Source organism: Serpula lacrymans (genome assembly GCF_000218685.1).
Source record: "Serpula lacrymans var. lacrymans S7.9 unplaced genomic scaffold SERLAscaffold_4, whole genome shotgun sequence".
Classification (NCBI taxonomy): Eukaryota; Fungi; Basidiomycota; class Agaricomycetes; order Boletales; family Serpulaceae; genus Serpula; species Serpula lacrymans.
The window spans coordinates 1818327-1842947 of record NW_006763293.1 but is presented as its reverse complement, the minus strand read 5'-3'; the positions used below and the strand labels follow the sequence as shown (position 1 = coordinate 1842947).

The window sequence follows — 24621 nt, the reverse complement described above, 5'->3', positions numbered from 1 at the left end:
CGTTCGCGCTCAGATTCTGGTGCACGTGGTTGGCCATAGTTACAATTGACAGTACTTTCCTTTCCTTCCTCGCTGTTAGAGAAATGTCTACTTTTTCTATCTCGCCCGCTGTCAAAAAATACGACATCCCAGTGTCAGAACTACGTTTTCTTCATCCCGGAAAACGGTTAGTCGTGGGCGTCGCTATATTTCGTCTTGTTGCCAGTGCCTCGCACATGTCATCGATGAAGAAAGAATTACTCTTACTTCAAAGAGCATCGCATGAAGATACTTTCCCTGACATGTACGAAATACCAGGAGGTCATGTCGAAGACACCGACGACACAGTCCTTGCGACTGTCTTCCGAGAGACATTCGAAGAGACGGGTTTAGTCGTGGACCGCGTTGTACGAGAATTTGATGGTTTTGAATATCCATCGCGAAATGGACCTACTGTCCAGCTTAACTTCATCGTCGAAGTCCACGACGGAGGTAATGTAACGCTTAATCCGGAAGAACATCAGGCGTTTGCATGGGTGGAACCAGGGGCCAATCTGGGATTGTATGCTTTGACGGGAAACATGGTGAAAGTTGTTCAGGACGCGCTAGAGATATCTGTGCAAACATAAAACTCTCGTGTGGTTGCATGCAAGCTTGATAGCAAAGGTATCGTGACTTTGCTTCGTTCCTTGTACTAGATCTACTGCGCTGATGATCTTAGCAGTTTTATTGTTAGCGTAGGGGTGTGTGTGGGGGTTGGGTGGGGTCATGTCTGAGTATCATGGATTGCTTCTAGGATGAAGAGCCGATACATCATACTCATACATGACCTTGTTGCTGCGTACGCCTTGTAACTAAATGATCACGACAGCGGCTAGAAAGATCGCGCATTTGTCAACAAGTGCATAAGGATGAAATTTTCAGGTGTTTTGTTACTGATTCTCTGGTGAGCCACCTCTATATGCCATAGTTAATGGATTTACATGCTACTGTGTATCGTCATTGTTACAGAATACAAACACAAGTGGCGACATTTGTACTGAGGCTAGCAACAGTGGATATTTATCCTTTAAATCTTCAGAATGCATCTTGTTATCTGTCGCAGTACACATACACTGCCAGCCAGTAGGATTGTGTGTGAGATTTTGAGCGATGAGCATGTGCATGTCATGGGCACCTTGGTAACGTGATGACTACGCCGGGTGTGAGCTGAAGAATCTCGAAAACCGCAGCTTTGCCGTCCCAGCCCTGTGACATACCGCATACGCGTTCGCGGCGGTGTTTTATAGATTACTACAGTACATAACATTTGGAGCTTTGTTCTCTTCCAGCTCCAACCATCATGGACATCGAGAAACAACCAGCGGAGGCCATCCGCGAACCTGAAGGACTTCATTCCACCCATCCTCGCCTTTCCCATAGGCATCATCATAGCCGTCGTTCGAAGTTTCGAAGGCTGTTGGTCCTCTGCGTGCTTGGTTTCTCCACTTATCATTTCTATAAAGCACACCATAGCAGTTCTTCGTCGTCTGTGGAGACAGCATCTGGATCGCACGACGAAGATCAAGGTCTCCTCTACCACAACAGTTTAGCTAAAGCCAAGCCTTCTATCACCGAACGCATCGAGCAACACTTCCTGTGAGTACTCAGTCGCATATTTCAGAATTTTGATCTCATTAAACACTCTTTAGTTCTGTGCCCGACACCAAATATGCTTTCTTATCATCTCGCAGACGGGCCACCCATCCTCATCTCGCAGGAGCACCAGAAGACTACGAGGATGCAAAGGACGTCTTGGCATTCTTCCAGTATGAACTCGGTATTACTTCCTCATCCTCAGACACTCCTATCTATCCTGCTGGAACTGAAGAGTCTCGCAATGCAACGCTCAGTGCAACAAGCACTCTGACCAGCCCGAATGCCTGGGTTGATGTTTACTACCCCCTCATGAACGACGCAAAGTCGGAAAATCTTCAGCTGCACATTCTCGGCGAAGGCGGTGACGCTGTGTGGACCGCGGATCTCGTGGAGGATGGCGACGAAGGCGATGCTGATGCCGCAAAGTATAGGGACTCGGTAGCTCCCTTCCATGGTCTGAGCAGCGGCGGAGAAGCTGAGGGAGAACTTATATACGCCAACTATGGCACAAAGGATGACTACGATCAATTGGTCGCCTCCGGTGTTGATCTGACAGGAAAGATAGTCCTTGCGCGCTATGGTGCCAACTTCCGTGGTCTCAAGGCATGTTGTATGATGCCGATCATCCTAGTATTGGTCCGACCAACTCACAATTATTTAGGTTCAAGGCGCAGAGGAGCTAGGCGCTGCTGGCGTACTTATCTATTCTGACCCTCGCGACGATGGAAGCGTCACGGTTGAAAACGGCTATGAATATTATCCCACTGGACCTGCGCGCAACCCGACGTCCATTCAGCGTGGCTCCGTTATGTATCTTTCTACTTACCCTGGCGATCCTACGACACCAGGCTACCCCGCATACGAGAACGCAACCCGTATTGAACCTACGAATGTTCCACACACACCAAGTCTTCCACTCTCATGGGCGAATGCTCAGCGCCTCTTGGCTGAACTAGGGGGTGTAGACGAAGGACGGGTGCTCAATGGGAAGATCAGCGAAAAGAAAGTGAAGTTGGTCAATAATGGTAATTAATGCCCACTTTGTGTGTGTAGGGTTGAGCTTTACTTCGTGGTTTAACAGTGGACACCAAGATTACTCCTATCTGGAACACCATGGCAGCAATTCCGGGACACATCAAAGATGAAGTTGTCATACTTGGTTGCCATCGAGATGGTGTGTAGATGTTGTTCCCACTTCATATCCCATGTAATGATTTGCATGTTTCAGCCTGGGTAATGGGAGCCGTCGATCCGATTTCTGGCACCGTCTCTATGTATGAGGTCATCCGTGGTCTTGGGTCTTTACTCAGGCGTGGATGGAAGCCTCTCCGCACAATTGTTATTGCAAGTTGGGATGCTGAAGAGGTGTGAACACATACAATCTTTGCTCAAACTCTGCTGACCAGCCTTCAGTACGGCTTGGTCGGAAGCACCGAATGGGCGGAAGATTTCGCAGACTGGATTCAACAGCACGCTGTTTCCTACGTCAACGTTGGTGCGTATCTTGCACTTCTTATTGCACCGAAGTCTAAACCTTGGCATGTAGACGTGTCTGTCGCTGGATCTAGACTGGCATTCTCTGCCTCTCCTTCTCTCGCTCATCTCATGAAACGTACAGCTCAAGACGTGCCTCACCCAACTGATCCTGAAAGGACCCTCTGGGACGCTCAGTTCGACGTGGGACCTTTCCCCGGTGAACTTGATGCCGACTTTGCGGAACAACACGCCAAACATGAGAGTAAGCGTGCCGCATTGACGACAGGTATTGATGCGTTGGGCTCCGGGAGCGACTACACGGTGTTCTTGCAAAGGCTAGGAGTGAGTACCTGACGTGATTTGAGGATAATGTAAACAATTCTGAACGCCCACCAGGTCGCAAGCTCTGACCAAGGCTTTGGCTCTACACCAATGGACGCAGTGTATCATTATCATTCGATCTACGATTCAGAACAATGGTCGGAATTGTACGGAGACCCGGGCTTCCTTCGCCGTGTAAGTCATCGTGCTCGATAAACCAAGATCCATCTCACTCTGAATGCATATCAGGTTGCAGTTGCCAAGAGTCTTGGTCTTCTGACTCTCCGCCTCGCTGATTCTATCGTTCTTCCTCTCAACACCACCCAATATGCTTACGAACTTGACCTTTACCTCGACAGGTACGTGCTGATTGTCGCTCGCATATAGAGTGATGACCAGAGAAATCCATTCTTTTGTGCAAGATGAGTTGCTCAATATATTTACCTAGGGTCGAAGACGCTGCACTCTCTCAGGATGCTCTCCCTAAGCTCAAGGATCTTCGCAAAGCCATCACAAAGCTCCAGTCGGCCAGCCTGAAGCTCGACAAAGAGAAGGCAGCGGCTGAGAAGAATTTCAGGAAGATTCTCAAACGATTTGCACGTGGACGTCGGTTCCATGCCGCGGTGAAGCGCGCCATCAAATGGTTGAAGAAACATTTAGGACTTGGTAAAGATGATGCCAACCATGAACACGGCTGCAAGGGAGATGGAATTATGGGAGGGCTCTCAGACCCGTGGAGTTATCTCTCTTTGGATGAGGGTGATTTGGAACGACTGACATTGGGAGAGAAAGTCAAACATGGGAAATTCCCTATTCACAAGCTTCCGTTACGCAAGTTCATCAAGGCCGCGCAAAGGGTTCGAAGGGTGAACAAGAAGCTTTCCGCGTTCGAACAAGGGTTCATTTCTGAAGGTGGGATCAAAGACCGCGAGTGGTATAAGCATCTCGGCGTTGCTCCTGGAAAATATCTTGGTGAGTACTGGTATACTTTTTATCGGATATCAGCGACTGATGAAGTGCGTGACGATAGGATATGGCGCCACGACTCTTCCCGCTCTAACTGAAGCCGTTCTTTACGAACAGAATGCGACTTTAGCCGAATATGAGGCGCATCGTTTGACAAAACTCATCGAAAACCTCGCTCACAATCTGAAGGTTTGAGTAGGCTAAGCTACTCCAGCCGTGTAGTTATATTCTCCAGTCTGTAGCTCAGTCCGAATCAAATATATTGTCCCTCATGTAAAATGACTATATGCTGCGGTCTAGAGTGACTCTGCTCTCCTGCTAGTGTACAATACACCATACTCTCGTGCGTTCATACGTGATGTCACGGTATCATAATGGATACCTCCAGGTGAAGCTTCAGACGTAAGGTCTCGACGAGAAGTATCATCCAGCGGGCTGATAGAAGGATCTATAGTACCTATAGTACCCATTATTGACTGCGGAGCAGAGAGCATGAAGACAATGGGAATAAGAACATGTAGCGAAAAGTTACTCTTACCTCGTTAAGTGTTGGGGGTTCTGCTTGGGTCTGATCCCAACTCCAATCCCTAAGCGACACGCGACCAATATCATGCGATTTCAATCTCATACGTAGTCTGTCCCTGGCATTAAGAGCGCGAAGAAGAGCTAGAATGTACAATTTTCCCGTTAGAAGAAGGAAGAAGAAGACGAGTCGGTTGTTTGCTGCCTGGGGGAAGACGAGAGAAGAAGATCAAATCAATCCTTTCATAGTATAATATACGAATACTGACACTGCGAGAATTATACAGCGATACAGCAACTATCATGCTCACAGGCGGCCAAGCTGCAGATTCTGTCGCAATAGCGAAAAAAGCAAATAGAGCTCTGTCCAAGTACCATAGTCCTGTTCTTGCGCGCCATAAAAATACCATCACTACGAAAGCAGATTACATGTCAGCGTGCTTCTCATAGAAAAAGAAAGAAAAAGAGCCAGAAAGTCCGCACAGATGATACTCAAGACCATGTCGAGAACTACAAAAGCGATCAATATCAAAATTACGATTGGAGCATGCTAGATGAAACTCACCAACTGACGCAGAGGTCCAATAGGAGAACGCAACGACACCTGTCTTTGCGGACATTGAGCTCAAAATATGGACACAGGAGGGCCACTACTCACGACAAAAGTTGCATCCTGTAAGGTAAAGTCAAAATGATCATGTTAACAACACGTTTCGAGTCGTTACATGCTGAGTAAATGCGTACCATCTTTACTTGCTGTGGGTTGCGGCTAACTTGTGCCACTGTGACGGCCTATTTTCTGAGTCAGTGGATAGAGGGCATGCCATATATGCTTAACTCACTATCAAGACATTCGCGACAATCGTGGTTATTGCAAGTGGTAGCAATAAGGCGATAATCCACCAATTTTTGTTCATAATCTAGAGAGACACCATGAGCAATGGTCACTTATTACGAACCTGACTACTACCTCCCAGCACCGTTTCAACAGGTACAGCTTACAGAGACTACAAATAAAGCCATTCAGGAAGAGATTGAACCATGGCATTCCAGAGGTTGCCTATGCGATAAGTAATGGGTGAAGAAGCACGTGTATAGTAGTGAGACTTACCCATGGCAACTGCATTATGGTGACATGCCAAACTTTGTAGTCCTCTATACCAGTCTGCAACCTGTTCAGAATAAATCATCAGATTCCCCATGCTAGGGGGGATAGGCACAAGCTCACAAAGAAAGTATCACCAGCACAGCAACAAAGAATCGACGTAAGCGCGAATCATCTTCATGTGATTCCCAGTATCTGGCAGTTTGGACGACGATAATTCCCTGAAGGAAGCACTGGAAAAATCCTCCTAGAAGGATAATCCCAGGCTCCTCGTCGAAGGCCATCAAAGCATGAGTGCCGGTTATATCGCGCGTTGTGGATATCGCATTCGCCATGCTTTGAAAATTAGTGAACTCCAGAAGATATAATAAAACGAATGCCTGATGGTCCACTACTTTGCCTTTGTGGATTGGTCTCAACTGAAATTTCGAATAGGCCCATTGGTGAAAATTTGACCTATGTATATGATTGGTAGCGAGCGCGGCTTGACTATCACTTAGTCTATCGAAGAAAGGCAAACGCAAGCCAGTGCGAAGGGTCATACAGAACCAAAATAAAGAGTATTATCGTCGGTGCACCAAGATGGCAATACCATACTGCAATTCCTACATAACGTACATTAGCGAACGATTGCATATAAAGGCTTGACAATATTACATCAACCACTTAGGCTGTTTCTCATATAAGTAGGAAGAAGAAATTCGATTTTGTAAACGACAGTGACTTTAATCTTCTGCCGGTTCTCCACACTTTTGCAAATGTTCCCATGCCGCTGGATGTTCTGTCGCACAGTGTTGAATGAGATCGTCCATCTTTGCGTGCATCCATGCTGGAGGCCGTTCGGTTATGTACTTCTCCGCGTAACGACAACTAACACGAAGTGGTAAGTCAGTACACCATTGTTTGGTTGAGATAAGTAGTTGAGATAAGACCTACTCGCAAAGTCTACAGCGTTTCCCTTCTGGTTCATCTGCGTCTTGCATGAAGATCATATGGATGGCCTCTTCAATCGGAGGAGTGCAAGGAGTATGAGTATCTTGTATAGGTCGTTCAGTATTTTCCTCTGTATTAGGGGACTGTGGATCGGAACTTGATACAGGAGCCTGATCCGAGGGCCCTTCTATATGTACAGATGTGGGTTGAGATGTATCAGGACTCTGAGAAGGGAGTAAAGCATGAGTGGCAGTTGGTTCTTGCATAACCGGAGGTGCTGGTTCACTGGCCCGTATATTTGGACTACTCGACGCCTGTGATACTGGAGTGTGATATCCAGTAATCGGGCTTTGTTGGTGTGGTCGAGACGTTGGATCTGATATACGCGGCCTTTTGTTTGCATCGTTCCTGACAGGATGCATGGGGTTTGCGCCTACGACACTACTCGGTCGTTTCAGGCTTTGTGCCGACTGGCCTTCTGTCCTGGCAGCTGGCGAAGCTGCTGATGAGTTGGTGGGTGCAGCATTGGGGTTTTCGGATGAGTCATCGATAGTTAAGTCGACGAAACCGACCATTCTGCTCTGTCCTGAAGCAGGCCGCCTAGTGTAGCTGCTTGGAGATTGCATAGGTGGAGTGGATATATGTGGTGCTTGGAAGGTGCGGCTTGGTACGGGTGGCGCAGATGCGATTCCATCGAGGCGATGATTGGAACCTTGATCTGTCGGAATCCGAATGCGAGGACCCATAGGAAAATGAAGTGATTGTGTACTTGTTGGAGTTGACGCGTTATCGAGTGATCGATCAGGGTGACTATTGTGTGTGGCCATGTAGACTTCTGATGGTGTCTGTATGGTAGTAGGAGACGTTGGGTGACTATGAGGGGATGTAGCTGCCGTTGAAAGATATTGTTCGAGAGGCCTTGTATGTTGGACGTGAGCAGGACCATGCAAGGATGTTATTGGACGGTTGGAGGTTTGGATATTCATTGAGGGTACCTGATGAAGGGGTCTAGGAGGCGGTCCAGCTGCATCGCCGTTCATGGTCCTCCATCCTGTGGCGTATGGATCAGGACTCTGAGGAGGCCGTTGCTGCAATAAGATTAGATTAGTTATGCAGCCTCGAAGAAGCCATGATCGCCCTCCACGCACACGTGATAATCCATCAGATACCCTCCTTTGTTGCTGAAGCGAGTGAACTGGAGCCGAGGTATGTGTGGGAGTGGTTGACGCGGAAGAAATGCGAACCATGTTATTTTGGGTTGGTCCCACACCCATCATCTGACCGTCTAAACTCGTTCTCCTTTCTGGAAGCTATTGGAAACATATCAGCGATATTCATCGATAACGGGTATACGAGTGGAAGCGTACTCGTTCGACGTTAAGGGGGTGCAGCTGATTCGGTGGCATACCTGGTCCTAAAAATGATAATGTCCTCAGTAAACCCCTAAAATATTTACAATGCTGCATACCGTTAAGCCAAGGCGATGGGCCAGATCTCAGAGGGACATGGTTGGCATTGCTTTGTGATGGTTGCATCATTACATTATTAGCTGGTACCCCTCTATACCTCGCAATATCCATCCTGGCATCCTGTAACTCCTTCACGAGGTGAGCATAGTTTATCTGCAATCGCTGATGATCGGCATGCAAGGTGCGATATGCCCCGTCCAATTTCGCATATTCCTGGTTCTTACGCCCAATGTCAGCTTGCAGATAGCATACTTTGTCCTTTATCTCCAAGACCTTCTGCAGCTGCTCTGACTGCGGAGTGTCAAGGAACGCGAGGCGATCGTTCTGCACTGCGACTACGCCCGCAAGTCTGCGGTTATCTTCGAACAACTTGGTGTTATTTGCTTCGAGGCTGTGGTTACGGTCGAGGGCGCCTCGAAGGTCACTTTGGATGTTTGGGTAGTAACCTAGTTCGCTGAGACAGTTGTTGGTGGTTGAGGATAGGAGTTTGACAACATGTGTATGCAGTTCGTTGGCTCGAGCGACGTCACGGTCGTGTCCTACGGGTAACCTGGACGAACCGGGTCTGAGATGTCGATAAGTGGTGTGAATGCTTTGAATTTGCAGACAACGCACATTTTATTGGTCTCTTTGGGCATTCCATTTGATGTCTTTGTGGCCATTACATGAACGCGCAGAAGAAAGGACAGTAATCCTCGAGGCTCGCGTCGTTTGTTTTAATTAAATGTCAGCGACTGCAAACCAATATTCAATGATTATCGATGATCCGTCAGTACGCGTGAACTCGACAAAGAGAGGCTTTTCTTCAACGTCCAGTGTTTTTACGACGATGGCTCTTTTAAAGTCGCTGAAAGAAAGGAGCGCGTGGAACTGGAGAATCTCAAAATATGCAGGGCAGACGCGTCTTTTTCTTCCTTTGTTTTTTTCTTTCTTTCAAGGTCCGGGATTACCTCAAGATAGGAAGCTTCCGAACGGGATGTGTATGATCCAAGGATTCGAAGGCAATGCAACGAGATGCACAAGTTTTGAGGTGGAAAAACTTCAAAGTGTTAGAAGCCCTTGGCTCTGAGTCGTGCCTTCGTAACACATATATACAGTGACCCTGAAGTGGATTTACTTATACATAAGCTTACTTATCGCGGACCACCCTTAAAATTTGTTTTATCTTATCTTCAGGATAAACGGTTTGAAGCACTGGCATCTGATTTTACTGTCAATGATCGAAATAAGCAATGGGATTTCCAATTACATTATATACAGATGTGCAGGAGAGAAATCGTTGTAGTAGTGTTAGACTCTACGGAAATATATGATAAAACCCAATAGTGAAAGCAAAACAAAAGAAAGTGCAATTATGACAGTTGCCACCCAAAAGTTCATAGACTAACTATATCTGATCAGTATCGTAAATGACTGTTCTAAAGACTGTTCTAAACCTTGTTCTAAATCATCATCTGTCCTTACCCAAAAAGTAACCGCGATCTCCCGTAGCAGGTCCCCGATGTTGAACTATATGACGAGCACACTTTCCCATGTGATTGGAAGAGATAGTATACGGTCCATCGTCATGGTATTGGCTCTGCCCCAATTTCAGAGGTTGGACAACCTTCTGTAGGCTCATATCGCGGAGGGGGTGGCTGGTACGGTGGAGGAGGAGGATGCGATGACCAGTAGCCCCTTGGTTCGCTTTGCAATTCGGCCATTTCTCTGTCAATACGGAACCGACTGACCAATATTGCGACACCATCTTGCCTCGGAGTCCTGAACCAGCCATACCAGCAACGAAAGCAGCAAAGGAAGGAGGCAATCGCACAAATGCATCCGACCACGATGAAGAATATGGTTACTGCATACAGTCGGTGATGACGGTGCGGCCGAGAACCGCGATGGGTAGCGGTGGGTGTTGCGGTGGGTATTATGTAATTGGACGCCAGGTGAGGTGTAGGTGTAAAGCTTGTAGAGGTGGGTACAGGGGCCTTGTTGTGTGTAGTCGTCGATGGCAGTAGTGTACAGTGTGCCCCAGAAGAAAGGGAGGAAGGAAATCTTGAACTGCCGGGCACGACATCTAAAACCTTGGCCGATGACCTACGGAAGATGAAAATGTGTTGAATCAGCCAGATGGCGAGTAATTAGTAAGATCGATGCGAGTGGGCGCTTACACAGAACAGAGCAATAGATACAAGAGGCAAAAAGTACACACACTTGGCCAGCGCATACTGAATGGATTTGACCGAATGCGGATTACGAGATATGTGTGTGTAACAGATCACTAAACTGTGCACATGCCCTGATTTCTAGATGTTGAATGACAGCAAGCGTGAGCGACACATGCTAGATATGAAGAAACCAGTGGAACAAAGGTTTCACAGCTCACTACTGATGGAGTTGTGCCGAGAAAAAGCGAAGATGCACCCAGGAACCTGAGAATAAAAGCATAAAACGTACCTGGCTTCGATAGAACGTACAGAAATGTCACAGCAGATGATGATCAGATGAACGTCGGTGTGAGCGCTAAGGATAAATAAAAAGCAGCAGGGATGCCTGATATGCGGCTGGCGCAGACCATTATGAACCAGTCCTGGTTGTCCGAATCCATGTCTCCCTGGACGAAACCGCAAACGACCACGTGTGTGATACATGGTCACGGGGAGTCACACCGGGTCACGTAAATATCACGGTCACTAAGCCGGTTTTAATGGGATCGGATCTGCGCGGGATGCGCACGGTATATAAATGCAGTAGTCATCGTTCTCTACCTTTCCATTGCTGTCCCATTTCTCAGCATTTCCTTGCTTGCATTCGCCCTTTGCATAGACTGGATTCACATAGCCCCAATGGCCATCATCACTGAATCCCACCACCACCAATCATTGGCAGGCTCCGATGCTGCGTTGCTGGACATGTTGACAGCCCCCCGGCCTCCCACCAAAAAAACTTTCTCGAGGCGAGATGCAGCCTTGGATCCACTGCTACTCGCAGCAGCTGCCGCTTCTGGTCCAGGCGTAACTCGCAACCACTACCATCATGATTTCTTCCCCGGTGTCATGCTGCCCAAAGCGGAGGGTTCCTGGGACTGGACAAAGTTCAAGGGAGAGGACTCTTCTGCTCGCCAGGAACGCAGACGATTCGCATATGTGAGTCAACAAGCACCACGCAGGGTCCGACTGCAGAAGCAGTTGCCCCAGCAAACCAAAGAAAATGAATCCCCACAATCCGCCGTTGATCCGCTCAAACCCTCCGAAAATATACCCCTGTCAGCTTCTCGTAAACGTCGGTCCCAGTCCATCTCCTCTAACATCGATGCACAATTTTCATCCTCATTAATCACTACTGGGACACTTGGCAGCACATCACACGTGGAAGTCAAATGTATGGCGCGCACTCGCATACCAACACCACACGGCCCTGCTTTTCTTCACCTGTACCACAATAATCGCGACGGAAAAGAGCACCTAGCCGTAGTCATTGATCCCGCACAGTACTCCGACAACACGCGTTCCTCAGCACCGCCAATTCGCAGCCGCTCACTAGATGCGGTTTGGAACGAAACAGAAACGGAAATGGACCGTATTATCCGCGGCGCGTACGTCGGAAAACTTTCTGCGACGTCACAACACGCCTCTAATCCCACCTCGCATCATTCTTCCTCCACACCCGACTCTATTCCATCACCTCTCGTTCGTATACACTCCGAGTGTTTCACAGGGGAGACCATCGGCAGCATGCGCTGTGACTGCGGCGAACAACTTGACGAAGCAATACGCCTCATCTCACAGCCCGTTCCGCTCCCAAAACAGCTTTCACACAGCCTATCTAGTACCATTCCTGGGCGGGGCGCCGTCATATACCTAAGGCAGGAAGGCCGTGGGATTGGTCTTCTCTCAAAGATACGCGCCTATAATCTGCAGGACCTTGGTCATGACACTGTCACCGCAAATCTCATGCTCGGGCATAAGGCGGATGAGCGGGGTTATGAGGTTGCGGCTGCTATCCTGCGGGACCTTGGACTTGGGAGCGAACTTGGGGAGGGAGTCCGGCTGTTAACCAACAATCCCGACAAGGTGCAGGCACTAGAAAAGGAGGGACTGAGAGTGGTTGAGCGAGTGTCGATGATTCCTAGGAGCTGGAAGCAACGTTCGACGGCTAACCTAGATCTCGGAGTTGGTGTGGAAACTGATACTGAAGAGAGGGATCAGAGAGCTGCTGGTGCTACAATGATTGGAGGGAAAGCTGTCCATGGGCACGACTTGGACAAGTACCTTCGTACCAAAATTCTGCGCATGGGACACATGCTTCCGCTTTACTTGGGAGACATTGAAGACGAGGTCAAAGAACCATGAGTGGACATAGCTGGCTTGACAGACGATTTGTTTTTTGGATTTCATGGTTGGAATAATATTATCTATATCTATTAGAGGTTGTATGTACTTCGTGTAGTCTCATCCTTATAGATGCGCGTAAAAATGAGACTACGATTACGTAATTCAGTCATAGTGGCTGAGCTGTAGAGCGCGTCCGAGTATTTCCAAGGGTTGTCGTTTCAAGTCTTACCAGCTCATTTTACTGCAAATCCATGTTCGACCCTCTGAATTCAACCAGCGCCGTCTTTGCAAACGATGGCGACACTACCCCGCCATGGCCCACAACACCACACGAGCCAAATTCTCCCATTCCCAATCTGCGCCGTGCCTCTTCCCCTCTTCCCTCTACCCCCCAAACTCAAAAGTTTGAGTCAGAAGGCCTCTATGGCAAGGAACCAAAGATATACGGTCAACCTGAACCAGGTCTCGTATCGCCTCGCACTACAGTAGGGTCAAACGGGAAGAAATTCGAGAAGACGGGCCCGTATCTCAGGGTAAGAATCACGGGGCTAGACAGGAATCGCAGGGACATTCTCTTCAAGTTTGATGCTCAGGTACGCCCAGGAAAAATAGCCAGGATTTGTGGTATTCAAACATGCTTTCGTTGACGTCTCCTGCTGGGATTAGACAAACCTAACAAACTTTACGGGAACGACGTATCGCAATGTATCACGATCGTACATCGAATTCCAGCAATTCTACGAATCGCTCATCGTCAGCTGTCCCCATACTCTCATCCCTGCGTTGCCGTTGGCACAGACATCAGCGCCAACAGACGAAGAAGATGATCGTTTGGTTAGAATTATGCTGCAGAGATGGCTCACTAGAATATGCGAGGATCCTATACTCATCCATGACGAGGATTTGCGCTCTTTTATTGAAAGTGACTTTGGGTACCAGCCAACCCCGCGTCCTCGGCGCAAGGGTACGTCAGGATTTGGACTCATGCGACGAGGTGTGCCAGACGAAGACGAAGAGCTGCAGCGCGCGCGTTTCGAGCTTACGAAGCTTGAGACACAATTTTTCGACGCTGCAAAGGCTATCGATAAGTTGTCGGTAGCGAGAAAATGTGCGCTTATTTGTGTTCGAATTGTAATTGTTATTCATTTGTATTCGCATCCGTAGCACTGGCAGTTTCCCATTCGGAAATGGGAAACAAACTTGTCAATGTTGCTACTACAGAGGCGCACCCACCACTTGGTAATGCATTGAGAAAGCTAGGGCGAGCGTGGCACAGTCTCGCGGACCTTGATCAAGCACAGGCTATCAGTGAATGCGTCGTCGTTGGGGACACACTTGGATATCAAGGGATGAATGCTAGATCTGCCAAGGAGACGTTGATGCAGCGTACAGGTGTTCTTGAGGAGTACCAAGCTGCCGTCAAATCTACTGTCTCTAAACGGAGAAACATTGAACGTTTAAAGGCAAGTTCTAACATCAGGCCTGAAAGAGTTGATGAAGCCCTTGAGGACATGGAAGAGGTTTGTTGTTCTTATCTACTTCACACTGTCAATTTGACTGATGGCTTTGTTTACAGGCGAATAAATACGAGCAAGTTCTCGCCAGACGTGCTGAGAATATATCGCAAAACCTGCATCGTGCTCTTCAGACGCATAACAAATCTGTTAATGATGATGTTACTGCTGCCTTGATCGAACATGCACGTTCATCTATCATGTATGAAAAGCAGCTTCTTCGGGAACTGGAAGCTCTTAAATCAGATGTGAATAACGCCGATAAAAAGTTGCCTCCTCCCAAAGCTAATGGTATACCTAAACCTTCCGTCATTTTGCCTCTGGAGGACGACCCTAGGCCTCCAGCTCCGAAAACAAGCATACCTCCTTCGCCTGTTACTAGACATGTACCCAGCGCTCTTACCTCTGCACCACCAACGGCCAGTACGTTTTCTAAACAACATGCTCCTTTGCCACCACAATCTCCTGGTGCTGGATCTTCTACCTTTGCTGGGTCTCCGCAAATGACTTTCGCGGTACCCAAAGAAACAGAACCACCCCTGGGAGGTCGTTTCGTAGATGGCACCAAGTCGATGTTTATCACACCCACCCACTCTACCGGCCCTCCACCAACTTCAACCTTATCTGTCCCGCCATTATTGCCCCAAGGGCCTTTGGGAGGTGTTATCCAAGGATCATCGTCCGTTCACCCACTGGGTCGATCGGTTTCGTCCTCCGCCGAGCCTCCCTTGCGGCCAGCTTCAATTGAGGCACTTGATCCCCTTGGACATACACGTCCGGCCTTCATGTCGCAGTCCGTTCGCGTGCAGCCGACGCGACCACGATTGGACGCACGGGAAGCTGCTAGCAAGCTTGCGAACATGTTCTAATTAGTTAACTTTTGGGCAACGCCTTAGTTTAGGTTAGTCTGTTGGCATCTTGGTTAGTATTTATGGATCAATGATGCTGCGAGTACGTCTTTGAAGCTTATATGCATGCTTTATTGGTAGACCTGGAGGATTGTTTTAACGTTGTTTTGTTAGTGCGAGTCGAGTGGCTTGGGAATGAAGGCCTCAATGGATATTTTTTGATATACTGTTTTGCACTCTTTTTGTTGAATAAAACTTACCAGATATATCCCAAAACAACTTAACAATGGAAGCCTGAGCACGGAAAATGGAGTCGATTTGATTACTTCGTGCTTCCACCAGATTGCTCGTGATCATGGCCCCACTGCAGTCACCTGAATTGCTTCCTGGGAGCTGTGTCAATGCAAGAATCTGGTAGCGGGCCGTGCTTTTTAAATGGCGCGAAGATAAGCAGAAACGGCTATGTCTGTACGAATCATGGGGGGGCCCCTTGGTGATCACGAGACCTGAGGTGTAAAGCTTCTCCGAACTACATCTAATCGCGTCTTCTCATTCCCTAATTATCCAACATAACTAGTTCACATTGTTTCGTTTGTGATACAAGTACAGTTACTTCTTTGGCCTCTTATACTGCACAGCAATTACAAACTGAACCTACAACAGCCCTTTCAAAACTTCGACGACCTTATCACCGATTTGAATTGTCGTGGCTTTACCACCAAGGTCTGCGCTTCTGATACCGAATCCACCAATAGCCTCGTCATCGAGAACTTTCCGGACCGCCGCTTCCACGGCTTGTGCCTCTTTCTCAAGCCCGAGAGAATACCGCAGGAGCATCGCCGCACTGAGGATGGTTCCAACAGGGTTGGCGATACCTTTCCCAGCGATATCAGGAGCGGAGCCGTGGATGGGCTCGTAAAGCCCTGAAGTGGGCTTGAATGATGATGACGATGGGAGGGTAGGTGCGTCGGCTAGAGATGCGGAAGGCAAGAGACCTAGAGAGCCGGGAATAACACTGACTTCATCTGAGAGACTGGGAAGGTATCAGTGAGGGAAGATGAGTAAATTGAAAGTAAAAGGCTTACATGTCACCAAACATGTTCTCTGTCAAAACAACACCGTTGAGCTTTTTGGGGCTAGCAACGATAAGCATTGCGGCGGTGTCAACCAGATAGTGATCAACGGTGAGCTGAGGATATTCTTTCTCGAGTGTCTCGACGACCACTCTCCTCCATAACCTTGAGCTTGCCAAGACGTTGGCTTTGTCGATGTTGTGAATGATAAGCGGAGGGTTTGCTGTGAGGGCGATCTGCGCTGCAACACGGGTAATCCTTTGGACTTCGGGAACACTGTAAAGCATGGTGTCGTAGGCGCTATCTGGGTCTGGGCTCACACCCTGCTCTTTGCGAGGACCAAAGTACAGGCCACCGATAAGCTCTCGGATGACAATCATATCGACACCTTTCGCAACTTCTGGTTTCAGGGGGGTGTAGGCAAGGAGGGAGTCCGATGCGAAGTTGGCAGGGCGGATGTTGGCATATAGACCGAGGGCTTTGCGGATACCCAGAAGACCTTGTTCAGGACGAACTTTGGCATCAGCGCCCCACTTAGGTCCACCGACGGAACCTGAAGCCATATCGTTAATATCGTTTGTTATAGGTAGTTGAAAATTTTCTCACCCATCAAGATAGCGTCAGCTTCCTGGCACGCTTTCAACGTTGACTCGGGCAAGGGTTCGCCATACTTATCGATGGCACATCCACCGAAATCATGGGGCTCTAGGTTGAGTTGCAGATCGGGGGAGACGTCAGAAATGATTTCGAGGACGCGAGTTGCTTGCGCGACAACCTCCGGGCCTGTAGATCATGTTCAGCGGTCATGCACATTGTTTCGCAGATAAAGTTGTCATACCGATACCATCTCCGGGAAGCACGACGATGCGATACCTGGTTTTTTTATTTAATGTTGACAGGACGGATGATTTGCATGCTGAAAGAGAGCTCACGATTTTGGTGCCATTTAGGAATAAACACTGTCAGACTGAAACGGAGCGATAGATACCTTTAAAAATTGTGAAACGCACTTCCACTATATAAATGGTTACTGGTTGGGTACCTGCTGATTACCCACCTTAGATCACCTTTCTCCCGTCCCGCGATTCTCAGGCTATTCCCGTATGCACACCAAGTGGAAAGTTATTGAAAAGTGATTCGGTCGATTGACCGATAGCAGTTGTTCCCGATATGATATGATCTGACCGATTTGACCGATAGCTCACGTGACCCAGGTAAGATAACGAGCAAAATAATCCTAAAAATTAAATTAATTCGATCCTACATACTGCAGTTTACTTTCTGCACACCATTCAGGTTTACCCTTAGCATTGATCTTTAATCCCGATCTATCGTCGTTGTCCTGCCTTTCCCTGCAGGTCAAAGTAAGCCTTTCAAGAGCATTCTCTGCAAACCTAATCACCTCATATCCCCATTCATAGAATATTTAGCAGGGATATAGCACTTTGATCTACACCGTGACATACTTATATTCTACGGGACGATCGTACTATCGATGTCAGAGACAAAACCACGCTGTAAAAATCTTGTACTCGATTCAGGACCACTATTATCCTTGTCTCCTTTGCGGGGGCTAGCCGAAGTATATCTTACAGTCCCACAAGTACTAGAAGAATTAAAGGATAAACGGGCGAGAGAACATTTTGAACGATTAGGCCTGTCTGCAGGTGTTCGAGTGGAGATACGCAATCCAGATGCGGCGTCTTTAGTCCAAGGTGTGTTCTTGATCTCTTATCCCTAATGGGCTGATTTTTATTATAGAACTCTAGTTATTCAGTTCGCCAAAAAAACAGGAGATTACTCCGTCTTATCACACGCCGATATATGTGTCCTCGCCTTGACGCACTCCCTTCATGAACGAGAAAAACAACTGCTGGGGAAAGAAAGCAACGAGGCAGGTACTCTTGCCAATAATGCGATGCTGATTTGTTGAATTATAACCCAGTAGACTGTCTTGCCCAAAAGTGAACCAAGATCCGACAAACCTTCACAAGACACCGATCAGGATACATCGCCAAAAGACACGCATGACGGTACACAAAAGTCTGAGGCCGAAAATGGCGTTCAGCAAGGGGAAGTAGAAGGTGGCCTTGAAGAGATTGAAGAGCAAGGACAAACCTCTGGAGATGTCCCTGAGGATTTCGATGTCCGGGAAAGAGAAGTAGTAGAAAGTGACGACGGCAATGCACCAGAAGATGCAGGTGTATCTCCTGAGGATGAAATCGATGGCGAAGAAAGGGAGCCTCTCGAAGTTGAGCTAGTCGACGAAAACATTACCACGGACGCAGATCAAGCTCTGCGTGCTACTACAGAGTCGGATGCCCCACCATCGAGTACCCCTTCTGATCCTTCACAGCCAATTTACGACGATCCTTCTGATGACGATGACGGCGAGGGCGAATGGATAACTCCAGGCAACGTTGCTCTGCATAAATCCCGTGCTTTAGACCTTCTCCCTTCAGCGGGAGGCTCAAAGAAAAAGGGAGAAGAAGAAGTTGTCCTTGCCGGATGCATGACAGCCGATTTCGCAATGCAAAATGTCTTACTCCAGATGGGTTTGAACCTGGTCGGGACTGAAGGGAAGAGAATTCAGAAGGTGAAAAGTTGGGTTCTTCGGTGCCATGCCTGTTTCAAGTAAGCCTGGATTGTTCTCGTATTTCCCTTTTCTAACAACTGCGACTCAGAATATGCAAAGATAACTCTAAGCAGTTCTGCCCATCGTGTGGAAACCCAACTCTCCTCCGAGCGTCCGTGACAATCGCCTCATCGGATGCAGCAGCGGATGCGCCTGCAATGCAAATACATCTTAAAAGAAACTTCCAGTACAAAGTTCGAGGAACTAAGTATTCCATCCCGTCACCGAAATCTGGATCTGCAAAAACTGGCCCAGGAGAAGGTCTTATTTTGCGCGAAGACCAGTTAGATTATATGCGAGCTAAGAAACGTGTTGATGGCAAAAAGGAACGGGAGGAGCAAAAGATGCTGAAAGGGTTGATTGCGAAAGGTGGAGAAGGTGGCGTCAGTGTTGGGAACTGGTCAGATCCTGACTGGATGCCAGGAATCCTTGGTGGGGGAAGTAAAGGGAGATCAATGAAATCAGCCAACGAATTGCCTACGATAGGCTACGGTAGAAAGAATCCAAACGAAAGAAAGAGGCGAGCATGACATCGAATTTACGTTCTTGCAGAGCTGTCATACTTCTGAGAGATACATTACTATCCAGCTATGTTTGATTACACGATGACAGATAATTTAAGAGCCCAAGCTGCGGTTCATGAAGCGCCTCTTCTGGAATGACATCCACCACTTGTTGGGCTTTCCAGTCCCGTCTGCGTATAAACGTTCAACTAACCGTGCTGCCAACTCTTGACGCACCTGCGTCAGATATTGGCGAAGATATTCTAACCAAAGGTATGGGTACGAAACACAACAAGGTCACTGGAGCACTCACCGGCATCTGATCTACTTGCTGGAGCAGCGTAATGTGCGTTCAATGGGAAGTTGGCATCGCCTGGGATAGCAAAGTTATCCACTGACAGAGTATTGAGCGATTTGGATGCTTCGATTTGGGTCGGAACAGTACGGGCTGTCCCAATCTTTGCAAGACAGTCAGATACAAAGAGGATTAACACAATCAATAGGCGATCCGCAGGCCCTTTGATCTCGAAGTTACGGAAGAGAGAATTGGCGCGGAAGAGGTCGAGAGTTTCGTCTACTATGTCACCTTCTTCAGGATTGGCTGGGCGAATGACTGGGTCAACGTCTTCGCTGCAGATTCGATACATGTTTTGACTCACCAACAGGAGCTGGTCCGCGAATTTTGGTCTTAATGGGCAGAATTGCCATATTGCCGACTTGTCGCGCATCTTGCTCGTCGTTCAACGCAGAGTGGTATGCCTATCAGATGTGATTTGGACGTGATTATCGTCAATATCTGAAGCTGAGAAATGAGATGTAGGTCTTACTGGCATGGCGCAGTGAAGGATATCGGTAAACAGTAACAAACCAGGTACGGCTTTACTAGGCAATTGTAGGTTAGACTCGGACTGGTTACCTATTTTTGGCGCTGTCACTGAAAGCCCCTGCAAAATCATGATATTCGGCTCAATATTATTTCTACCGTTTTCCTGCGACAGCCATGATGCAGAATGGAGACGACGAGCAGGCTTCAGTCCTGTCGACAAAGACATTGAAGCCATCGCCAGATACTTTGACAAGTGCGTACAACAAGGGTTTTCGAAATACACACTAACAGTTAACACATGCTTCGTTAAAGAACTTATCAAACGATTACGAGCTTTGACAGTGAAATTACTCCCCGTCGAAGTTGATGTCAAAAGCATAAATGATGCTACGAGCAGAGTGGTAACTCCCAACGTTGTCTCTGCATATATAGCTGCGGCCGGAGACTTTGGCGAAGCTGTGAGTTAACACCTACTGTGATTCAAATATTTGAGTGAAGTACTGTTTATTGAACTTGGAACTTGAAGCTCCCCTATTGTCTGTTACGTGCTCGAGCAGAATTCATGTGGGATGCATACTCAAATCCCGCGGATTTTGGCGAGAATCACGGACGGGGTACGCAAAGTTACCTCTGATGTAGCACGTTGCAACCTAACTTTTTTTCCTGGCGTAGGGATTGCATGTGAGGCAATCGCTCGTAGGGTCGTGCATCAAGGCCCTAGCGACAGATTGGATGCTATCATGTGCACGCGTTTCAAACATAGAGAGCCTGATGGCGATGTCAGTGAACTTTCTAGTGCTCTTGAGGTCGCTATAGACTCTCATTGGTGCGTAAAGCTATCTTTCTCATTTGAGTTTCGTTATATTGATTTGCTTCATCTGCAGTACTATATTCCTATCCTCCAGTGAAGCTCAAGACGGTAAGGCCTTTCGTTAGACGCTAATTAATCATCAGCTTACCATTTGTAGTGGTCAATTCACTTTGGAGAGGAGATATCATCCAGAGAAATAACGAGAATAACGAGATAACCTGTAAGAATTAGTGAGATGTCCTATTTGCAAATATGTTAATTCTTTTCTAGACTTTCCCTATCATAAAACTCGCGCTCAGGGATTCTGGAACCGCATAGACCCTGCTCGCATTTCTGTGCCTCGGTGAGCGTTACGAATATATTAACCAAGACTGCACCAATGACATTTCATGATACTAGATACCAGAACTCCTTCCGGATCGTTGTTTGGCTTATTTTCCTAGTCGTTTTTTCGCAAGCAGGTCAGGCTCTAGTTTTTTAAATCCTGTGTGGACCTCTGCTAACTATATTAATATTATTGATTGAATAGTGCGAGAGCCTCTCGAACGCCTCAACTCGGACCATGCATCGGTGGACGCATGGGAATATATTTTGTACATCATGGCCCTCGCGTTTTGTTTTGAAGGTATGTCTACTGCTTATTTTGTATATTTTAAATACGAGGGCTGAGTTTTTAAATCATAGATATCCAAAGGGTAAGAATTGATCTTTTTTGTTAACCAAGGCAAGAGCTTATGATTATACTCAGTGGTATAAACTTCTCCGGTTCGCTAGCTATAGGGCTATTGGCTTTTGGCATGTTATTGCTTTCATAACCGACTCGTTATTACTAGCAGCCTTTGTGTTGCGTGTACTGGGCTTAGGAGCCGATGCTGATAGGGCCAGTGAGCTTCGACTCACTAGCTTCCAGGTCCTTAGCTGCGTGTCTCCATTCATATGGTAAGTTCCTTTTATATGGCTCAGCCTAACTCTTGAATAATATGATATCATAGGATGAGTTAAGTTGCCTTCAATCCCTGAAAGTTTGTTATTTACAGTTTTATAGAGCTTGTCACGATATTCGATGGTTTCAGGTCAGTTAAAATCGCAAATTTCCATTCAGGTTTTAACATTGTTTATTCGTCCAGGTATATTGGTACTATGCAGATATGTGTAGCTCGTATGCTGCAGGAATCTGGCATATTCTTTGCAGTATGTACTTTCCACCTACGTTTGCTTTTTGTTTGTCTCACTATGCATTTAGCTACTATCTGTACTCGCTCTAGGTTTCTGGCAAGGCCTATATGCTTTGGATGCTGCCGACGGCGAGACTGAGAACGGGCGCGTGGTAAGTCCCGATTTTATATATATAGAAAAGCAGTGTACTTTCACCCACTAATTGCTTGTTCTATGATCACCCGCAGATTGTACATGTTCTAGTTCAGGCATTACTTTCGTAAGTGATTGGAGTATTGCATAGAGATGAGGCCAGCTCAAGGATTGTGTGATGTCAGGTCTCCTGACTACGCTAAATTCGCACTAAGGTAAACATCTCACCTATGGTCATTCTGATTGTTTACTTAAATCGTTACAAGCCCTGTTGGCCAACTATTGTATTATTTGTAAGTTTTTTTGCATTTCGGTCATGGAGTCAAATGTCGAACAAATTCTTTGAAGGTGGAACCTTGTTACTGCGGTCATTCTTCTCAACGTCCTCATTTCCCTATTTTCTTCCGCCTACTCTGACGTGAGTTGTTTTCTGTGGTTCTCTGTTCCGGCTTATTGAAATATATGCTCTTCAGGTGGTAGAGGATGCAGAAGCTGAATATATGACCTTTTTCGCTGCTAAGACGGTCGCGATGATACGGGCCCCCGACTCTTACGTCTATCCTGCACCGTTCAACCTCATTGAAACTTTTCTGGTCGCCCCCTTCGAGTTGGTGCCTAGATTTTATCACATAAGCAATAACGCTAACAGCGTATCCCATTCTTACAGATTTTTGCCATTATTTTCCCTCGAGGCATATGCCAGGGTACAGAATTCTTGTTATTTTCATGCAGCAACCATTTTACTGAACTTCTCATGTAGCTCAATCGTTTCTTGATGAGCATACTGTTTTTCATTCCCCTCACTGCCATTGCCCTGTATGAAACCACCAGCGTGAAAAATACTTGGATGGGCAACTGGCTTCAATCTGCCGATGCGGGCGAGCAAATTTTATCGTGTAACGTTGACCCCGAAGTCGATGGCGATGACGCTGAATATGGACTCGAGATCAGCAAGGTACCCTTCGATGATTTAGTGAAGATGCTTCCCGACACGCAGCAGGTAAGTTGGTGTGTGGTAGTTTCATGGATACGGTACTAACTTTTGCTGTAGTCGAGTGAGGCAACTATACTGAAGGAGCTAAAGGATATTCAAGAAAGGATCGACGTTTTATCCAAGATGCTTGAAATATCTCGATCCTGAGCACACGGTATCTTATTGGTTTAGGTCACTGCCAATGGTCGCTGCCACAATGTTTACACGTCGGATATTTCTGTAGTGTTCTGTGGACAATTATGATATGTAAAATGCACACGGATGTATTTGGTTTACTGAGTTACTGAGTTCAATAGGCTGTTCGTGTGATCGTGATGGAAAATGTGGATGCAAGATATACCTAAGGTTATTACGATGGGCCCGAAGGAACTATGTTTAGGGTCCTGCAGTAGGCTCTCTGACTAATTTGGTTAAAACACTCATTGCTTGAATGAAGAAAGGACGGATCTCGTTGATTTCCATAGAACATAGATTTGGTAACTTGAAAAATATGAGAATTAATGTGCATTGGCTAGTAATAGTCAACGTACACTCAGTTCGCTGTGATCGAGTTTTTGGAGACCTTCGCGACTCTTTGCTTGACGAGCTTCGCGCAAGTCTTTCAAGAGAGACCTGATTTTGTCTGGATTCTGCAAGTCGTCTGAAGCCCTGATACGATTAAGTGAGTACGGTTACAAATTGATATGTCAACTTTTAGTAATCACATACACGTCCAAAATGACTTTAGCAATTTCAGCAAACCGAAAAGGGAGATCGCTGAATGCTGGATAACTTGTTTCATGGGTAAGTCGTTCTTGGAGGAATTCTTTCAAGTGCTTTGACGTTTGAGATCGACTTGCCATAAACAAGGTACCGAGATTATGCGTACCAATGTTAAGCCAATCAGGGGGAACAATGTGGCATTTCTTCTTCAGCTTGAGATTAGTTGCCATCCAAAGAGGTATACGACTTTTTACTGGTGGACGAAGCGGTCCATATGCGCCCTATGCATCGAATTAAATGAAAATGTACCTCGAGAAACTCGGTTTCAGAAAACCCACAGAAATGAAAGCAGTCTTTTCCATTGAAATCAAAGGTACGATATCGACCAGTGTTTCTGATGCGATCAGTTCTAGCTCCAGAGGCGTTACAGATGCACGGATAGAGACAGGCAAGGCCATGGCTGCAAACAATTATCGATCTTGCCACTGACGGTCGCGGTTGACGACGCCGCGATGGCTAATTGACGCGCCCATTGGTGCACGTGACTAGAACGCGTCCGAAAGTTCAACGCGCGTTTCTCCTTCAAGTTTTGGCTCTCGACATCCACCACATCGCGTTTCAATTTGCCCACCATTTCACTCTTACTCTCATATTTTGTTGTGGTGTTTATCGTTGT

General features: G+C 47.1%; 12 protein-coding genes across 12 annotated transcripts; 7 read left to right on the top strand and 5 right to left on the bottom strand.

The window, feature by feature from the left end:
• Nucleotides 1–71: 71 nt before the first annotated feature.
• SERLADRAFT_461558 (uncharacterized protein) lies at nt 72–1104 on the top strand (the record flags this gene model as incomplete). Its single annotated transcript, XM_007315711.1, has 3 exons — nt 72–645; nt 704–925; nt 991–1104. One exon carries the CDS (start codon nt 84–86, stop codon nt 606–608), a length of 525 nt encoding a protein of 174 aa, XP_007315773.1.
• Nucleotides 1105–1321: 217 nt separating this feature from the next.
• SERLADRAFT_383018 (uncharacterized protein) lies at nt 1322–1602 on the top strand (the record flags this gene model as incomplete). The annotated part of the gene is made up of 1 exon (XM_007315710.1): nt 1322–1602. A coding segment is annotated over one exon (281 nt), but the record flags the coding sequence as incomplete, so codon positions are not given.
• Nucleotides 1603–2073: 471 nt separating this feature from the next.
• On the top strand, nt 2074–5106 carry SERLADRAFT_461557 (uncharacterized protein; the record flags this gene model as incomplete). Its single annotated transcript, XM_007315709.1, has 11 exons — nt 2074–2220; nt 2279–2642; nt 2699–2791; nt 2846–2982; nt 3031–3112; nt 3164–3435; nt 3490–3609; nt 3664–3773; nt 3863–4386; nt 4445–4856; nt 4919–5106. The coding sequence occupies 9 exons, from the start codon at nt 2426–2428 to the stop codon at nt 4573–4575; spliced, it is 1686 nt and encodes a 561-aa protein (XP_007315771.1).
• A 1041-nt stretch (nt 5107–6147) lies between these two features.
• SERLADRAFT_383013 (uncharacterized protein) lies at nt 6148–6604 on the bottom strand (the record flags this gene model as incomplete). Its single annotated transcript, XM_007315708.1, has 1 exon — nt 6148–6604. A coding segment is annotated over one exon (195 nt), but the record flags the coding sequence as incomplete, so codon positions are not given.
• A 3013-nt stretch (nt 6605–9617) lies between these two features.
• On the bottom strand, nt 9618–11013 carry SERLADRAFT_461549 (uncharacterized protein; the record flags this gene model as incomplete). The annotated part of the gene is made up of 3 exons (XM_007315707.1): nt 9618–10494; nt 10569–10703; nt 10855–11013. The coding sequence occupies 2 exons, from the start codon at nt 10622–10624 to the stop codon at nt 9975–9977; spliced, it is 576 nt and encodes a 191-aa protein (XP_007315769.1).
• A 158-nt stretch (nt 11014–11171) lies between these two features.
• On the top strand, nt 11172–11533 carry SERLADRAFT_383004 (uncharacterized protein; the record flags this gene model as incomplete). The annotated part of the gene is made up of 1 exon (XM_007315706.1): nt 11172–11533. A coding segment is annotated over one exon (172 nt), but the record flags the coding sequence as incomplete, so codon positions are not given.
• A 247-nt stretch (nt 11534–11780) lies between these two features.
• Nucleotides 11781–12749, top strand: SERLADRAFT_383000 (uncharacterized protein; the record flags this gene model as incomplete). The annotated part of the gene is made up of 1 exon (XM_007315705.1): nt 11781–12749. One exon carries the CDS (start codon nt 11781–11783, stop codon nt 12747–12749), a length of 969 nt encoding a protein of 322 aa, XP_007315767.1.
• Nucleotides 12750–12982: 233 nt separating this feature from the next.
• On the top strand, nt 12983–15365 carry SERLADRAFT_360317 (uncharacterized protein; the record flags this gene model as incomplete). Its single annotated transcript, XM_007315704.1, has 4 exons — nt 12983–13324; nt 13398–13839; nt 13896–14251; nt 14308–15365. The coding sequence occupies 4 exons, from the start codon at nt 12983–12985 to the stop codon at nt 15112–15114; spliced, it is 1947 nt and encodes a 648-aa protein (XP_007315766.1).
• Nucleotides 15366–15657: 292 nt separating this feature from the next.
• SERLADRAFT_461536 (uncharacterized protein) lies at nt 15658–17309 on the bottom strand (the record flags this gene model as incomplete). The annotated part of the gene is made up of 6 exons (XM_007315703.1): nt 15658–16126; nt 16179–16719; nt 16773–16949; nt 17005–17039; nt 17099–17154; nt 17224–17309. 5 exons carry the CDS (start codon nt 17110–17112, stop codon nt 15748–15750), a joined length of 1146 nt encoding a protein of 381 aa, XP_007315765.1.
• A 981-nt stretch (nt 17310–18290) lies between these two features.
• SERLADRAFT_461531 (uncharacterized protein) lies at nt 18291–20179 on the bottom strand (the record flags this gene model as incomplete). Its single annotated transcript, XM_007315702.1, has 5 exons — nt 18291–18801; nt 18852–19567; nt 19618–19905; nt 19964–20063; nt 20132–20179. 4 exons carry the CDS (start codon nt 20135–20137, stop codon nt 19419–19421), a joined length of 543 nt encoding a protein of 180 aa, XP_007315764.1.
• A 125-nt stretch (nt 20180–20304) lies between these two features.
• On the top strand, nt 20305–23390 carry SERLADRAFT_435440 (uncharacterized protein; the record flags this gene model as incomplete). Its single annotated transcript, XM_007315701.1, has 22 exons — nt 20305–20383; nt 20443–20588; nt 20657–20744; nt 20803–20956; nt 21015–21049; nt 21099–21161; nt 21212–21284; nt 21341–21402; nt 21471–21566; nt 21626–21636; nt 21690–21880; nt 21979–22014; nt 22069–22132; nt 22185–22268; nt 22345–22376; nt 22435–22464; nt 22516–22542; nt 22598–22667; nt 22723–22856; nt 22917–22953; nt 23010–23249; nt 23301–23390. 22 exons carry the CDS (start codon nt 20305–20307, stop codon nt 23388–23390), a joined length of 1842 nt encoding a protein of 613 aa, XP_007315763.1.
• A 35-nt stretch (nt 23391–23425) lies between these two features.
• On the bottom strand, nt 23426–24441 carry SERLADRAFT_461524 (uncharacterized protein; the record flags this gene model as incomplete). Its single annotated transcript, XM_007315700.1, has 5 exons — nt 23426–23723; nt 23774–23891; nt 23952–24048; nt 24112–24226; nt 24284–24441. The coding sequence occupies 5 exons, from the start codon at nt 24401–24403 to the stop codon at nt 23619–23621; spliced, it is 555 nt and encodes a 184-aa protein (XP_007315762.1).
• Nucleotides 24442–24621: the final 180 nt, after the last annotated feature.